At 41.8% G+C, this 18,812-nt stretch overlaps 1 protein-coding gene across 5 annotated transcripts in view; it reads left to right on the top strand.

The window, feature by feature from the left end:
* Nucleotides 1–18,812, top strand: part of MLPH (melanophilin) — a 445,337-nt gene that overhangs the window by 87,422 nt on the left and 339,103 nt on the right. For all 5 annotated transcript variants that reach the window (XM_085645088.1, XM_085645087.1, XM_085645086.1 and 2 more), the window contains exon 2: nt 15,642–15,779. In XM_085645088.1, the coding sequence (XP_085501214.1) occupies nt 15,670–15,779 (110 nt within the window). In that variant the 5' untranslated portion in view covers nt 15,642–15,669. The remainder of the gene's footprint in view (nt 1–15,641; nt 15,780–18,812) is intronic.

Raw genomic sequence — 18,812 nt, 5'->3', positions numbered from 1 at the left:
GAGTTAGGGATGGAGGTAGGGAGATAGTGAGGTAGGAGATAAATGAGTACTGTATGTCAAAATCCCTAAGGAAGAGATTTAACAGAGTGGGTAGCTTTTTTCAGTGGGGGTATTCAACAGACTTGTGGGGGCAATGCACAGTTAGAAACTAATATTTGGAAGTGGCCATGTCAGACTACTAGAGTCATTGACAGTAGGTTATTTGTGAATGAGAACATAGGTTGTCTGTTATATGCTTAGTTTGGTATATTTGTGTATTATGTACCATGTTTAGTACTTTGTATTATGTGTAGTATGGTTTGTCTTTTCTTTCTTTAGTTGAGATATCCCGTGGTTCCCTATCACATTTTTGACATTGGGATCTTACTCTGATGCAGACCCGTTATCTGTCATAAACTCAGTGAATTTGGTCATTAACCGCGCTTAATAACTGAAGGCATGTGTGACAGCTTTGGATAGTGGGCTAGTCATGTGAAATGCACATTCTAAATCCAGTGCATTGCTATGGGTGATGGTAATCCCAACTAGAGTAACTTAATGGGTAGTGCCAAATGGAGGAGAGCATGCCGCCATGGTGAAGATGGAGAGTTTGGGAGGTTAAGGTCGCTACAGTTGAGAAACACACTAAGGTCTATAAATATCAGACTCCAGGTTGCAGGTTCCTTTGATGTAAATTCCAGGGTACAGCTTCTTCCATTTCACGTTGATAATATTTTATATGTGGGGGTGCAAGGTACCTGTTTAATGTTGTTATATTTCTAGCTGTAGGGTCTGTGTTGATTTATGGAAAAGCTAATTCCAGGCTGCAGTTTTATGGTATTAAGGTGAATGCTTGAATGTTGATTTTAGCAAATTTCAGGCTGAAAGTTCTTTGGTGTAGGGTTGGTAAAAGTAGAATCCATTGGCTTAATGTTGTCTAGGTATATCTGCGCTTTGTCAGAAAATCCAAACCTAGGAGCAGCCTTAATTCAACAGCAACAGCGCCTTATGCAAAGATTTAGTAACTCCAAAGGAACTGCCGCTGCCCCAAAGATGCCATGAAATGAACAGTTTGCAATTCAAGAGCCTTTCTGAAAATGATAAGAAATGCTGAAAATGTCCATTAAATCCAGTGAAAATGCCATTAAAAAAGTCTGTGATACAGAGTGGCAGGTACTTCTTCGTGGTGAAATGTAAGTTTTAAGTTTGGTGCATTGCTACTCAGTTGGTGGAGAAGGTTTGATACCAATTTCCTCCAATATGCACAATAAGCTGTGTCCTTTAAGAAGGCATGCCATCTCTTCAAGGGAGCTAAGTATACTGGTTTTTGAGTGCATTGTGGTGTTACGCCGTCACGGTTCACGCAGATCAGACCTGTCACCTGTTTGTGGCCTTTGAGACTGCTAGACCAATGGAGATTTGTTTTTCCCCAAATGGTCTCCTTTCTTTATCTTTGGACTTCTCTGAGACTTAGGTCACACTTTCTAAAATGGGTACGTTCTCACGTAAAGAAGTCTAAATATTTACTCCTGTACAGCTCTTTGAAATTCATATGCGGTGATACACAGCCCTATATAAAACTCCAAAATAAATAAATACAACGTTTCAGCTGAGATCCCTCTCCACCAATGAACTGCAGACTGGTGTTCGTTGCATCACATTTCTACTAGGATTATAGACATCCATTCCAGATGTCTGCGTTTTCAGAAATATCCATCAAAGCCCTTCTGGTACATGAGGATCTTCCAGAATGAGGTGCCCAGCTCATCTCAGGGGCCTGCATTGTTCCCAATGCCAAGAGCAACATTAAAGGATCATCTTTACTCTGTTCACATTACGTCACAAGAAGATAACATCACAGGTCCTTAAATCACTCCCTGGCCAAAAATACAAAAGTTGTTTAGTGAGGTGAAGAGCACTCTTTCTAGGAGTAAAAAATCCAGTAAACACCCGCATGGTTCGCTTTTCAGTCTGGTACACATATTACGGTGTACACCCGACCTATTGAATAGTCACTGGAGAGCCAAGAGAGGAGACTGCGGACAGGGATAATGTATACAACTTATTATTCAATTATATATTCAACACAAGTTATAAATAAATTGATACACTCCATATGAGACATGATTCCATAGTTCAACCTATACAAAGTAATTTAATTAAATAAAACTTATTGAATAATTAATGTGTTAATTGATTAATTAATAATAGTTTAATAATTAGTTGTTAATTAATTTCAATTAGTCAATTAATAATTAATTATGTTAATTGTTTAATACATTTTAGGTGTGTGTTGTGGTGTTTATATGTGTAAATGGTGTGAAGGGTAGTAAGTAATTAATTTTGTATTGATTAATTATTAAATATTTTTAAATGAATTACCATTAATTAATTAGTAATTAGTAATTGTAATTGTGTAATTAATTTTAGGTGTGTGTTGTGGTGTTTATATGTGTAAATGGTGTGAAAGGTGGTAAGTAATTACGTTTTTTATTGATTAATAAATAATAATCAATTAATTTTCGTTAATTAATTAGTAATTATTACATGTAATTGTGTAATTAATTCTAGGTGTGTGTTGTGAATATTATAGTGTTAAATAATGTGTAATTCATTATTTTTTATTATCTTTGTAAATAATAATATATTTAAATTTATATATTAATTATGTTAATATTGGAAATTAAATGTAATAAAAATGTTGATGGTTTTGTTTGTTATTGTTTTGGGATCCAGCGCTTTCCCTACTGTTGCACTCACTGGAGTGGGAATAGTCATTTTTACCCCTACGCTATCCTACGCTTTCCCTATTGTTGCACTCATTGGAGTGGGAATAGTACTTTTTACCCCTCCGCTATCCAGCGCTTTCCCTACTGTTGCATTCACTGGAGTGGGAGTAGTAAATTTTACCCCTCCGCTATCCAGCGCGTTCCCTACTGTTGCACTCATTGTAGTGGGAATAGTAATTTTTACCCCTACGCTATCCAGGTTTTCCCTACTGCTGCACTCACTGGAGTGGGAATAGTACATTTTACCCCCTCGCTATCCAACGTTTTAACTACTAATGTTTTTATTTTGTTATTAAATGTATGTATTTTTTTAAATAGTTTAATGTGTTAATTAAATATAGAATATTTTATTTTATTTTAAATTATTTATATGTGTTTATTTTATTTTTATATAATTAAAAAAGTTGATAACTTAAATAAAGATAATAGTTAATAAAATGTATTTAAGTAAATACATGTATATGTACACTTTTTTGTGTTTATATTTATTAAATTAAGTTTATGTGTTATAATTAGTTAAAATATATATTACATGTAATTTGTTTTGCTAATAATATTAATATTATTTAATTAATTTAATTTAAGTTATGTTCTTTTTTAAAGTCGATATTTTTTACATCGATATTTTTGAGTCGATAATATTGTACTTACCTGTTTAAATGTAGGGAGTCGATATTTTTGTAATCGATATTTGTACATCGATATTTTTTTCAACTGTATTTTTCACATCGATATTTAAACATGGAGCCAATGGAGTGACAGGTGATGGTGACCTTCGAATATGGTGGGTCTCAAAAGACCATTGATTGCACAATTCTAATGCGAAGTTAAGGTTAAAACAGTAGCATGGTTCGAATCTTCAACCAAGGACGTGCCCTCAAAATAAAAACGTAGGGTAGTGTAGAGAAGGGTGCATTTCCTTCCTTCATGCGTTGGTATCAGCAGATTGCCAGCTTAAGGTGAATTGTTTATTGCTCTTATCAAACCAAAGGTGTAGACTTCCTTGTTTCAGGTTTCTGGTTCTCTGGTAACAATAGACGCAAGCTGGAGGCTTCTGTATTAATGCTGGTAATAGCAGATTCCAGGGTGGCTTCAGGGTCCTTGACCTAATGCTGATCATCACAGAGTTCAGGTTTTGCAGCACAGGTAGGATATTATGCTACAGTATGCTGCATTATGCTATTTTATGTTCTGTGATGCTATGCTGATGTCTAGTAGCTGCACAGAAGGTGCATGATAGGCACAGATGCACCTCCATGTGCAGGCCTTAGGAGGGGCTCCTGCAGCACAGGCTGAAGCTGGAGGAGATACCTTGAGTAACAGAGGCAGGGCAGTTGGGGGCTGGCAGTGTGGGAGGGCTTACACCCTGGTAGATACATGGAGAGGGCGGTGGATTCACACTGAAAGGCACAGGAATCAGTGGTGTCTGCTCCTTCCTGCTCTTCTACCCCACTACCCTCCACACACCATCAGCTGTACCACAGGGCCTTCGTAGACAGATGCCCCGCCCTTTGCCTGCCTCACTCTCACACTGCACCAAGCAAGGAACGACAGTTAAGGTCATGAAGAGGTGGCTTGTGACTGCTACGTACACGTCATTCCCCCCATTTCCGTAAAGGCCAGCAGGCTTCTTGGAACAAGGAGGTGTTGTGTCCTGCCTGACGACCAACTCAGAAGCGTGCTGAAGCCCTCACAGGCCAAGCATTATCCAACCCCCTCTACCCACCCGGTGCCACCTCATCACCCCCGATGACCAACCTCGTCGAGTGTCATTAAGAAGGCCTGTCTCTGAGAGATCGGAGCAAATCAACGGTGACAGATAAGGAAAGGGCGCGCAGATTTTGAAGTGACAGAGGGTACAGACAGGATGTCACCTCCCCACCCATCAAAGCCCACCGTGCAGCATTCCACCACCAAAGGAAGTAACCCCCGGAGTCGTGGCCTCTTTTTTGTCAGCTTCACAATACCATCAACCCTCTGCTTATCTCTGTTTCACTCAACTCTATTCATAGCCCGAGTACAGCCTTCAAGCAGGAGTATCCTTGAGGCATCTTTACCCCGACCATCCCACCCCGCGCCCTCGAGCCTCTCCCTCTCTTTGTTCTTCAAAGACAAAACAAGCGACGCTGCTCCGCAAAGAGTGATTATCAAAACTAGTCACTGAACACCTAAGCGCTATTAAAGCTTCGAGGCGCATGGAGGTCGGAACACAGACTAAGTACACATAGTTCTACACAGCAAGCTGGGAAACAGCTTTCATAACACTGTCAGAACAACGCAGGGCGATTACAACGCAGGCACTACAGCGAACGGATCGTTACCACGCGTTCCATTACAACACAAACCATTACAACGACTTGGTTTAGGGAACTCATCGTTAGATTTTAAATCCAACACTTTCCCTACTGTTGCACAGACAGAGTTGGAATAGTAAAATATATTATTCCAAACTCCAGCACTTCCCTAAAGCAAGTCGTTGTAATGACTTGCGTTGTAATGGAAAGCGTGGTAACGACGCGTTTGTTGTATTGCCTGCGTTGTAAAGGCACGCATTGTAAACGCAGGCATGAATACATCATACATCCCAGCAAGCTATCACAAAGACCAGCAGAAGGATTGCAGCTCAGGACAGACAGGAACCCGGTACTTCAGACGTAATGTGTCAATTTGTATCTCAGTGTGCAGGGAGGGGTGTCTTTTCTTATGCATCAGTGTCTTTGTCTATATGTGTCAGTAAGGTAGGCCTCTATATGTAGTTGTGGATCTACATGGAAAGGTATGTGTGGATATTTTCAAGTGTGTGTGTTTGCATGGTGGTGTGTGTCTATTTGTATGTAAATGCATGCCTGTCTGTCTGCTGTGCAGCATGTTTCTCTGCGAATCGACCTGTCTGCATGCCCGTGTGTCTGTGTAAGGGGTGTGCTGTGTCTGTGTATGTGTGTGTTCCATTGTGCGGCAGTGTGACACTGCAGTTTTGTGTATTTGCCTCTGTCACTCGTGTTGAGTATCTGTCTATGCTTATTCACATGTGTTACTGTGTCTTTGTGTGAATGTTTGTGCATATGGTTGTGTGGTACACATGAATCTGTTGTTCTGTGCTTGCCTGTTTGTGTCATTGCATGTTGTGCATTTCCATCTGTAAATTTTGTTGCATCAGCAGTTACATGTATGTGTCTGTGCATGCATGCGTGGGTAGAGGGTCTCCCTATAAGGTGTTGGTGTATGTCTATACGGTCCATGTGAGTCTGTTAGTGTGTTGCATGTCTATATGTTGTTGGTGTGTAGTTGATTCAATACCTGTGAGCCCCTAGTGTACAAAAAAGACTAAAGTTAGACTCCACCAACCACCGGCCTTTCAACGAACGGCTGCAGCGTCAGCCATGGAGAACTCTCCTGTGAAAATGTTCATCGATTACAGCTGGTTCTTCCATGAACAGCCTTTTTATTGACAGCTTCTCTAAATTCAACACAAGCCTCCTCAACTTAAGGTTACAGAGTTACTGGCAGGTACTCACCTAGGTTATGTTTTAAGCTTATCTAATGAAGATGCCACTGGGGAGTGGAGGAAAGGAGGAATGGGTGACAGATTTGGGGGTCATATCAGGGGACAATGCTGCACAAGATCAACCATCTTCTACCTGAGCATAAAACTGTGCAGATGCAGTGAGCACTACCCATCTAGTGGGAGCTAGCCTCCCAGGTGGTCTGGCAATGGCCGCCTTATGCCCACCTCTTTTGTGCCTTCCCTGCTGCTCTAACGAAAGCCTGGGGGCAATTTTTACCCTGATGAATGTCACCTTGGTGAGAATAAGCAGAGGGCTTATAAATCCACGTTGCCCAGTGGATATAATCTTTATTGTAATGTGCTAAGGCTCCAAGAAATCCACCCACGTGTACCTTTATTCCGTCTAAAAGTGGGCCAGGTATAGATGGCAAATCTAAAGTAAAATAATACATTTCATAAATCTAGAACCACTTTTGGTTTACGGTTTCTCAACTCTCTTCATGGGAGTTTGAGGTAGGCGCAGGTTGGCTGCGGGTGGGGGAGGTGGGCGGGATACAATGCATCACATAAAATGAAAGGCCTTTATGTAGTTATTTTTGTGATTGCATTTTTGGGGTGTATGATGTTAAAAGGTGGACAAAGAGATATGTTTGTTTTGTGTTTTTTCTCTGACTACTTATTTTCACATTTTTTACCCCAAAAATGTAATACTAAAAAACTTTAAAACAATTAAGAGTCACAGACATGTAGTTTAATAAAGCTTTATTAAATATTTTTAAGTAAGCAATTATAATAATCATTATACTGTGTGTATTATTGAAATATACACTTGAATTAAATGATTGCTAATTTTGGGAGAAAGATGATAGATTTGCTTTATATTTAGGGTGTTGGGTGGGGGGAAGAGGACGCTGTGGCTAGGCCCTGGTGCCAACCGTGTGGGATTGGCTGCCTGCAGGGATGAGGGATATGGCAGCTGCACGCCAAGCCTTGCGGTCAACCCCCGGCTGCGCACAGCCAAAGGTGGTGCGGGGCGGTGGGGTTGGCTTTACGTATGGTAATAAAATAATACTTTGCATTAAAAAATAATAAAGGTTAAAGTAATTTTAAAGTTAGGTGAAATGTTTAGTAACAACGTGACATTTTGAACTCACTAGGTATAGTTATACTTATCTCAAATAACTATAACTCATGCCCTAAGGTAGCTATAACTCGGGCCCTTGCCATGCACTGCTAATTACTCCACATATTACATTACTCATGACATCTTCTATGGCATCATTGATAATGTAACTGCAACATTTGCAACAAAATTATCGATGAGAAAACTGTGTATGGCAAGTTATGGTTACCTTAGGGAACAAGTTATTGTTCCTTGAGATAACTATAACTAGTGGATTTCTATGGTTTTTAGAGTTTAAAATGTTATGTTGTTACTGAACATTTCACCTAACTATAATGCTACCTTGAACTTTGTTTTTTTCAGTGAAAATATTTATATATATTTAATGTAATGCTGCATTTAATACAGAGAGAAAATGGTGTTCACTGTCACGAGCAAGGTTGTGGGATGCAACCAAAATGCGTCAACGTGTCATTTCCTGTGAAATGTGAAATACATTCTTGAACTCCACTGCAAAGTGACATTCTCAATCTTGACGAGGAGCAGAGACATTTGGATTATATATATATATATATATAGGCACCGTTTGACACATCTTCACAACATTTTCAAAACTACTGTGGCAATCACGTCAGATCCTGTCTGGAAAGTTTTGGGGGGGTTGTCAAGCGGACAGAGAAAAAGGGTGGTCCCACAACCCCTTTTTCCCCATGCTATTTCCTATAATGATTTTAGTCATGAATACAGCCCAAACCGTGTAAATCTGTTCAGTAGTTTTGGAGTTATTAAAGAAAAACGATTTTTGTATATTTGGAGACGTGGATCCATTTCTGATCTGACAGATCTCATGCTGAGATTTGATTGGCTGCCACCACTTCAACCAGGAAGTGGAAGCAGCCAACTTGGGACTCGCCTGGAGTCCAAATTAAAAACACAAGGGGGCAGGCTATGAATGCCCTGACCCACTAGACCGGGTGGACTGCCGCATGGGGCCAAAACATTTTTTTTAAAGTTTGCTGCGAATTTGTGGAGGATCTGCAGATTCACCGCAAAATTTTGAAAAAAGGGTGGTCTCCATAGCTTGTTTCTTTCTGTAAAACCCCTCCAGGTTGGCCAGGTCCTAGGAGAACAATACATATATATTTGGGAGGAGAAGGGAGGCGTATCCCCTAGGGCCAAGACACATAAGTAATGGGGAGAGGAGCCACACGGCCCCATTCCCGGTCCGATTTCGGACCTGAGGACTCCGTCCACTGGAGCCCAGCTTACAAAGAGGAGGGGGTGCCACACGACCCCCCTCCGTGAGCCATTAATAGCTCTAGGTACCCCATCCCCTAGGGCTGGCTCATATGCTATGTCCCGGGGTGCCTACCCCTGGAACATAGTGGTTTCCCTGCCCACACTGGCATGGGCTGGGAAACCTGTGTTTGCTGTCCCTTGGCGGGCGTAAATTCAAAGCTCCAGCCAAGTGGGAGCAAACACTAAGTCCTCTCCCTGCAAGTGGGAGCATGAAAAATGCTTCTGCCTGCTGGGAGGGGACTTTTCATCTGTTTCCTTGCCCACACTGATGCGGTCAGGGAAACAGATGAATAGATTGCTCCCGCCCACAGGGAGCAGCATTTTTTGCTGCACCCTATGGGTGGAAGCAATGCCAGCTACTGCTGGTGGGCAGGGAGCCGGCTGGGGCTGCGGGGTCCCTTGGGGCTCCCCCACCGCCCATAGACATAGTGTGGTGGGTGCCCTGGATGGGCACCCATCCTTTGTTGGCCGGGCCCCAGGGATGAGGTCTCTGGGGCAGAAATTTGCCCAGGGAGGGGGGCTGCGTGCCTTCTCTCTCTATTTGGAATATGGTAAGGCCCTGAGAGGGGGTACGTGCCCCCCTGACCATAAATATAGTGGTGGGGGGTCCTTGGGGCCAAATTAGTCAAAGGAGGGTGACACGTGCCCTCCCTCCCCATTAAATATGATGCCGGGCCCTGAGGGATGGGGTCCCTGGGGCCAAAAACGATCCTAGGAGGGGGCCTTGTGGTGAACCTCCCACTGCATGGGGTTGGCTGCAAGCTGGGGGTTGGCGGCAGGGCCTGGCCAACCCCTCGCTGTGCATGGCTAAAGGCCATTTGCAGCAGTGGTTGGATTAATTTATGGTAATTAAATATTACTTTACGTTAAAATAAACAACCAGTAATTGCCTGAAAAAAAAACAAAGGTTACAGGGACTTTATAGTTAGGAAATAGAATTAAAAGAACCTTAGGAATTCACTAAAAAAACATAGGTTCAGATTTTAAAAATATCAAACCATAGAAAATCAGCAGTTATAGTGATCTCAAACTCGTGCCCTTACCATGCACTGCTATTTATCTCACATATTACATCAGTCATGACATCTTCTATGACTTCATTGATAATATGACAGCAACATTTGCAATAAAATTATTGATGAGAAAACTATACATGGTGGAGAAGCGAGTTATAGTTGTCTTAGGGCACGAGATATAGTTTCTTGAGATAAATATAAGTATAAGTGCTGAATTTCCATGGTTGTATGTGTGTAAAATCTAACTATAACGGCTCTGTAACCTTTGTTCTTTTTAGCAAATATATATTATATTATAAAAATATGTGTATATATATGCGTACATATATATGTGTGTGTGTGGCAGCAGACATTGTGACTTCAGAACTCAACTGTAATAAGATATTATAGTTGAGGAACTACACAATTTCTTTGTAATAGGACACTTGTTATGTTATAAGCCACTGATTATAAAGAAATTCAAGACAGTTTTTAATACAGGGATTGCAGCATTCCATGTATTATAAAGAAATTAGAGACGTGTTTTTAATTCAGGGATTGCAGGGTGATAGAACCATCTGTAAGCAACTTTATATATTGGCTGAGCTCATTAGAAAAAACAATAGGAAACCTCCAAATGTTCCTCCTTTATTGGTTGAACGTGATTCTGAAAGAAAAAAAAATCTCCTAATATTTTCATTAGTGCTTTCTTTCTTGTTCTATTCTTATTTAATTTTAATAACGCAACATATTAAAGGCCAAGTCAGTGTCTTCAGTCCTGAAACTGCAGTTGTGGATTTAATTAATTTTAATCCCTAAATGCCACTCAATGAAAACAATTCATCTTTGTAAATAGCTCAGAGCAAAACCCATACACATTTCCCATAACCGTGTAGGTCTCTCTGGCTGATCATTTGGACCAGTGCCCTTGCCACGCCGACACAACAGCACTTTCTTCTGCCAGCTGTTGCAATCTAGAAAGCTGAAGACAGAGCAGGAGGACGCTAAAGTCCCCGACCGGTCGAGATGGAGTCTGCCTGGCTTAACCCCTTCGATGCTGCGCAGATTCCGCCGCTGTGCTGACGGAATCTTGCGCGGGTGTGGTCATGACGGAATGGTTCCGTCATGAGCACAGCTCAACCGTGGGTCATGACGGAACCATTCCGTCATGAGCACCGAAGGGGTTAAAAGAAGGTGCCGGCCTACTCTGAGGTCCCCAAGTCTTGCTTGATCTTTTGATGCCCTGCAAAAGCTACTTTCTGGCTCACAAGGAAGATTCAAGTACCATTCTCAAGCAATGCAACAGAAAGGTATATAAATATTAATAAGTCAACTCAACAATATGCTTCACAGACCCTGACACGTATCTACTTTTCCATTTCCAAAGGAAACAATTAAATGGAGCACCTAGAGAAAATAAGAACAGCAAAAAACATCTACCAACTACCAGAGGCTCCTATCTAAGAGACAGACAAAGCACAGGAATTCCATTAAGAGGGGGCACCTTTTATTCACAGGAGGTGAATGTAGTAACTTAAATGTGTCTCCTTTGTAGATAGAAAATAATAGTTGATCTCATCATTATTTTTCTACTTTACTAAACTTCTTTGACGTAAGTGGGATTGTGTAACCCACAAATGACTGTGTGTAATGTCCATGGGGCAATTTGTTGATGTGTTGAAAGCACACAATCAGTCAGGAGAGTGGGGAGAGGCGGGCAATGATGGTAGCGCTTAACCGAGCAGGAAAGTGAGTGGACAGTGATGGAACAAGTAATAATACTGCTTACCTCCTGCTTACCTCCTGAGATGCCAATCAAGGACTTCTTTTCAAACATACACATCCACATAATGCCATGGGTTAGTCTCAAATGTGATGGATCACCACCAAGCCAATGCCTGAAGGGGCATGCCCAAACAAGCTTGCTGACCCAAATACCCTTTCTGTATGCAGCTTTGTATGTTGTATATTGTACACTGTGTGATATGTGTGTAGTGTGGGGGTGTGGATACATGAGGTCTGCCAGACAGCTAAATCAGTGTGTAGTCAGACCCCAAAATAAATCAGTGATAGCAGATCCATTGTTGAAACTGTCACCCCCTACTATTATTCCCAAAGTCTGTCTCTGGCTTTCATAAAAAACATAACTAATGTCTGCAGGTGCTAGGAGTTCTCTCAAGAGACAATTCAATGTGTAGAATGTAGTGCATAAATGGTCAGTGCTATGCAATGTGATCCTACTTTCACTTGCCCCACCACAAGGGGCAACTTTTATGTGCACCATTGTTGTGTATGGCGGATGTTGTGCAAATGCATCACACTGGTAGGTTCTGATCAGGTAGCCTGACCACTCCGCAGTGCTGTCTGGAAAGTGTTTGCTTGCTTTGATCGAGGCAAGCTGCTGAGAATCAGCTGAGTTGCATGCCTTATAGGCCAACTCCAAGAATAGCCTGCCGTGCTGTGGTCTATTTGCTATGAACAGGACCATTGTGGGGATGCTCTGAATGAAACCATTTTGTGACATTTTGAGGTAACAGATCGCATTGTCACTGTCTGAATCCCACGAGGCTGGTAGCCTGAGGCATGCCTATTCCTGGCAATGGGAAAGCTAATTAACAAGTTATGTTATTTTTCTTTAATCGCAAGCTGTGGACCTTCAAATACTGTGCATGACAAAAAACGTGCCCGAAAACAGAAAAATAAAGAGAATTAATTTTCAAATGATGGCCCTGCTGTCTATATATCTTTTTCATAGTCAACCAGATGTAATTTTTGACGGCTGGAACACTGTGGCCAGTTGGTGGGAGTGAAAGTCTTTATTGTTTGACATATGAAGTTTTTTGATCCATATTATTATCAAGAAGAACTTACGTGCAGAAACATTAATTAATACAATGCATTTTGTTGATATTCTGTTTCTGGTGAAAAGATTTCAGTAATAGTGAATGTTCAAGTAGAAATGTATAGTGTTACTATATTTAACAAATAAAAGTGGATAGAATGCAAGAGAAATGTGCTTAATTTGATGTAACATTTTAGTTTCCTAAATCCGTTGTTAACAAATAGTATGTGTTTTAAAATGTCACAATATAATGATGCATAACATGTATTGAGCAGATCATTATAACATGGTTTGAGTTTTTTGTCAAGAGCTCTCTTAATCTTTTTGCTCAGAACCATGCTGGTCTGCACGACATTTTTTTAACCATTTGGAGATATTTTTGGTAGGGTATTTTCAATATTTTGTGTTTTCTAATATTCGTTTGCATTTTCACTGTTTATGCTTAGAGGCTTTGACTTTACCTTACTTGGCACAAATAGCACGATTTTTATTTTATCGTTATAACAAACTTGTACGAGAAGTGCGCAGTTTATGGGCCCTTTCTATGAGCACACAATGTTGTTTTCTTATGCAATGCATTTGTTATTTATTTTAAATGACTCCGTTTTTTGTTTGACATCTTTTTAAATTGGGATTATGTATTATTTATTTTGACAATCTGTGTGCCAAGAGCATACAAGTGATTTTCGGTGTTATTTGTGCTGGCTACATTGCCAATGTTTGGATGGCGATACCACTGAATAAATCTAATGATAAAAGAGACAAGCAAGAACCTTTCACTTGAATTCACTTTGTCTTCCACTGATCCTGGGGATCGACAACAGCGACACTTGGGGGCCGATTACGATCCTGGAAAAACCCGGTACAAACCGTGGGTCGGAGCGTTTTCTCCGTCCGACTCGTACCGGGTTGTAAAACTTTACAAACATGCAATTACGATTCGTACGGAAACACCATTTCCGTACGAAAAGACCAACCGACAGAAAAATACATACAAATGTGATCCGGGACACCGCGGACGTGACGTCCGGACGGGGTTAGGCATGTTTTTACGTACCAGCAATTACGATTCGCACCGACTGCAGTCCGGATGGGAATATTTTTACGGCACCCAAAAAGTGCCGGAAAAGCTAAGTACGCGGCGATGCGAGCTGATTAGGGGGCCCGGTACGTGCCGTACCCCCCCCAGCCCCCCGTATGTACGGGGCGTACCCCTGTACCCCCCAGCCCCCCATATGTACGGAGCGTACCCCTGTACCCCCCAGCCCCCCGTATGTACGGAGCGTACCCCCCAGCCCCCAGTATGTACGGAGCGTACCCCCCCAGCCCCCCGTATGTACGGGGCATACCCCTGTACCCCCCCAGCCCCCCGTATGTACGGAGCGTACCCCCACCCCCGTATGTACGGAGCGTACACCCCAGCCCCCCATATGTACGGGGCATACCCCTGTACCCCCCAGCCCCCCGTATGTACGGAGCGTACCCCCCAGCCCCCCGTATCTACGGGGCATACCCCTGTACCCCCCAGCCCCCCGTATGTACGGAGCGTACCCCCACCCCCGTATGTACGGAGCGTACCCCTCAGCCCCCCATATGTATGGGGCATACCCCTGTACCCCCCAGCCCCCCGTATGTACGGAGCGTACCCCCCAGCCCCCCGTATGTACGGGGCGTACCCCTGTACCCCCCAGCCCCCCGTATGTACGGAGCGTACCCCCCAGCCCCATATGTACAGTGCGGACCGCCAGCGCTACGTACATACGGGGGGCTGGGGGGTACAGGGGTACGCCCCGTACATACGGGGGCTGGGGGGGGTGTACTGCGCATACCGGGCACTTGTTTGGACATCTCCATGGTTGCTATGGGAGTTCGCTCCGGACGGTCTTTTTTCCATGCAGTTGTACAATCGGACGGATGGGACGGATCGTAATTGCGCATTGGGACTTCAGTTTTCCCATTTGTATGTAAAAATGTCCGGGGACGTGTCGGAGACTTTTCCCGACCCGAGGACGTGTGGGGGAATTTTCCCAATGCGATTCGTATGGACTTTTTCCCATACGAATCGTACTTGGCAGTTTGTACGGCGCTTTTACCATTTGTACGGAAAAAAGTCCAGATTCAATTGGGTTGGGGAAATTTTTTCCAGGATCCTAATCGGCACCTTGGTATTTTCACCAGCAGGATACATTATATTACTAATTGTGTCTTATCACCTAATCCTTTGACAAAACCGTGTGTTTTTAATTATTTTCTTGTTGAACATTGGAGTTTCATTAAAATATGGTCTAACCAGTAGGAAACAAGACGCAGGACCTCTGACCACAACAAGTGTGGATGGAAAATATCAATGTATCTGTATCAACTTCTTGTTGGATAAAATACTAAACCAAGAAGTGATGCTGTGCCTTTTTATGTGCAATATAGCTCAGTCCTGATTGTATATTGAAACTTGAGTAGTGTAATTAAGTCCAAAATAATGTGATGTACTTAGCGAGACAACATGACAAAAGATGAAGTCTGGTCGCAACATTTTTTGGTAGGTCTTGTATAAATTCCAGTGACTTAACTTTGGCCAAAGATGGGCCTTAACGTACATAGAATAATGTGATTTCCGCACTCGAAAGTCAATGAGCTCTGCGACCCACCGACAGGGTGATAGTTGTAATAAAAGTTCAAACTCACACTTAGTCTTTTACAGTGTTTAGTAATGTGGGCAGGCTGTATGAGCCTACGGGCCCTAATGTTCTTTTGATGTCTATGCATAAATGTTCGGAACTGCTGAGATGAATGCTTGGGTCGGGGGTGATATTTCCAATCTACCAATATTTTGTTTGCTTTATTGGCACCATTTGTTGGCTTGGGACAAGCCCAGTTACACTACATATTGTACTGTAATACAGGTGGGATGATGGTAGGTCTTTGTGGAAACCCCATATGCTCCTTTTGAATACACAAGGGCGCCTCCAGTGAGTGCCATACTACTAACAGGGTCAGTCAGGGACAAGATACAAATTAAATGGACAATTGTGTATTTTGCTTCTGCATTTCCTATCTTAGACACTGCTGTTTATCATTGACTTACCTGCTTCTGTGTCATTCATTTATACAGGTTACAAGGAGTGTGCCTTCCCTCTGCCATGGGGCGTAAAATCGACCTTTCCAAACTGTCCGATGAGGAGGCACGGCATGTGTGGGAGGTGGTTCAGCGTGACTTTGACTTACGAAAGAAAGAGGAGGAGCGATTGGAGTAAGTATGCTGACCAAGGAGGAATTACAAGTCATGATGTACTATGTCTTCTGTCAGTAATGCAGATATTGCTGCAATCTGAGGTCATCATAATTACAAAATCTAGATCACTTCATAGATCGCTAGACATTGCCTATTCGATGTAGGGTGTTGTGCAGAAGATCATAAAGCAGTTGCCATACTGTTAATATATTGCTAGTGTTATGTATCTACAATATTTAATGTTATTGCGTGGCAATTGCAATTTAGATCACTCACAGCTGTAATTTGTGTGGCTTGGTGTCAGTAGCTTGTACAATGTGTAAGATAGCCAAGCTTGCATGTGTGGATTGCTTTTGTGTATTTTATACAGGAGGTATCGGGCATTATGAGTGACATCCAGAAATATGTTTTGATCATGTCAAAGCAAATGTAATCATTCAGGAAAAAGGGGGGTGATAGAGATCATTGGGACATGATTCGATATGAACGAAGAAATATAATTAGGGGCTTTGTCCATATTTTCACTCTTGGATGGATGGCAGAGGACTGCTGGATGATTTCCTGTGTCACAGTTTATCAGTCTAGTAGAATAGGAGTGGCAGTTTCATTCTCTCAAGTTCTGAGTGTGACTTGAGGTCATTCCAGTAAGTGATGAGAATTGATGCAGTCTTTAGACGAAGGCAAAACCATGCTTTTTAGTCTTCTAGAAGGTTGTTGGACACAGAGAAACATAAAGCAAAGCTGACTTTTCAAGAATCTTTGCCAATGAACATAGATTTGCAAATAATCTATAATTTTCTGCGTCAATTATGTCAAATCGAGGCTTTAGCAGCAGGAACATGATCTAGAAGATCTTGAAATTATGAAAAAATGACCAGTTTCGAAGACCGAATTATGAATCATTCTTGCACAAGCCACAGTGGAACATAAAACAGCCAAGGAGTGGGGGTCAGAGAGAGATCCGCACTTCCCGTTAGATTCCACATATCCATCATATTATGCAGAGGAAAGCATGTGGAAGGCTTTGAGGCAGTAGAGTATTTGATTTTTCTTATGGTATTTTGGGTTTCAAAACCACCAGGCTGTTGGTTGAAATTTGTGAGTATAATCATGAAATGGCCTCAAACCTGGCAAAGTTGTAAACAAGAATTTTCTCGGCTCTGTTTGTGGGGCAGATTGCGTGACCTTCCATCCTAAACCACGTGAGCACAACGTTTGCTGTATTGGACTCTCCTGTCCACGAATCCATTTAACTCTGAGCCTGCTTATTTATTGCCACCAGAATCTGTCAATTAGATGATTCCCTACAACTAAGGGTCCTTGACTGTGGAAAGGCAGATTTTATGCACCTGCTTCATCAGTTTCCCACACTGCAATGGGCCCTTGAAACTGCCCCTCTAGTAATAGCCAACAATGACCCTGATGAGGTATAACCAAATGCACTGTGGCGAGGGACATCTGCTTCTTCACTAAGGTGTGTTGCTGTGTGGAACAGTGTTTTGTGTAATGTGGTATCTTGAGGTAGAACATGACATTGTCAGATGTGGTACAGTGTGATGTAGTGTGCAATTGCGTAGTGTATCATGTGGTATGGGTTTACATGGTGTGTTGTTGCAGTAGTATGTGGTATGGTGTTATGTGGTAAGAAGTCTTCGTGTAAGGTGCCATGTTGTCAAATAGTTGGGGGATGTGAAGTATTAAAGAGTGTTGTCCTGTGGTTAAGTTCAGTGTGACATGAAATTGTGTAATGTGGCATGGGCTTTGTGTCATATTATGAAATGTATATCATGCAGTATGATGTGATGTGTTTGGTGTCCTAACTATGGTTTAGTGAATCTTTTCTAAGGAGAATTTTCTGCCTAAAGAAGGAGCCTCATGTCTTGTAATTTCACAATTGAGTGGCCACACCCAAACTACTACTTTGTGGCATAGGCGGAGTCTCCTATGGCTGTCCAACAAGAGAGCTTATTGAATATTGATTTTTTTCAGTGATTCCACTTACTATGTAGGCTAAGGTTGGCATGCTGTTGATATTGTCTTGTCTACTTAGTGTTTTTATCTTTGAAATACATTGTATGATTTAGTCACAAATATGTAATTTTGTGCTGTGGGATGGTGTGTTGTGGTGAAATGTGGATTGCTGTGTTGTTCTGTAGTATGACTAAGATTAATGTGGCATTTGATGGTTTGATGTAGTGTGGTGAGTGCTATATAAGTGATTTATGGAATGTTTGTTAATGGTATGGTGCAATATGATGTGGGGTATTGTAGCAAGATTTAGATTGGTATAATGTGATGAGAAATAAAATGCTGTGTATTGTGTTGGTGGAAAGATGTGCTACTGTTTTGGTGTGCAGATGGTGTGAGTTGGCGTTATACAGAGTGGCATAGTGTTATGTGGTGTGTGGCATTAAAAAATCTTCATTGTGTTACGTGGAGTGGTATGTTGTAGCACTGGATGACTTGATGTTAAGTGTTGTTAAGTGCTTAAAGTGATGCAATGTAATATAAAGTATTATTCTGTATTGAAGATGTGTATGCTGTGACGTAGTGTGTTATGGTATAGTACAATAGTGTATGGTGTGATATGGGCTGGTTTGTTTCGGTGTGATTTGGGATGGAAGATTTGCTCTGGTGCTGTGCCAATTATATACTGAAAATAATCTGTTTCCAAAGAAGAAATACAAAATGTCGATCTTCTTTTCAATGTTGCTTCATGCTGGCAACCATGAGAGCCTGTCTAGTAGGTTTGCTTATTAGAGACAGCACGAGGGTTAATAAACAAGGCCATGATTTCATAATGAGGTTTAAATAGCTGTAGATGTTAACATGGGTTGATGCTATAATGCTAATGTTTTAAGGTAACTGTATTGTTTTATTCTATATAGGTAAAGATGCCAAAACACTACAGACACTGAAGTGTACACTTAGCAGTTAAATAAATCTGGAAATATACTGACTGACTTGCAACCACTCTGGTTGAGACTAGGTAAAACCTGTGCGTGTCTATATCCTACAAACATGTGGCATTCTCAGGCTGAAGGCACTCCC

This window comes from Triturus cristatus, chromosome 3_1, assembly GCF_964204655.1.
Source record: "Triturus cristatus chromosome 3_1, aTriCri1.1, whole genome shotgun sequence".
Lineage (NCBI taxonomy): Eukaryota > Metazoa > Chordata > Amphibia > Caudata > Salamandridae > Triturus > Triturus cristatus.
The sequence above is the reverse complement of the archived record's forward strand: the minus strand, read 5'-3'. Positions and strand labels throughout refer to the sequence as shown.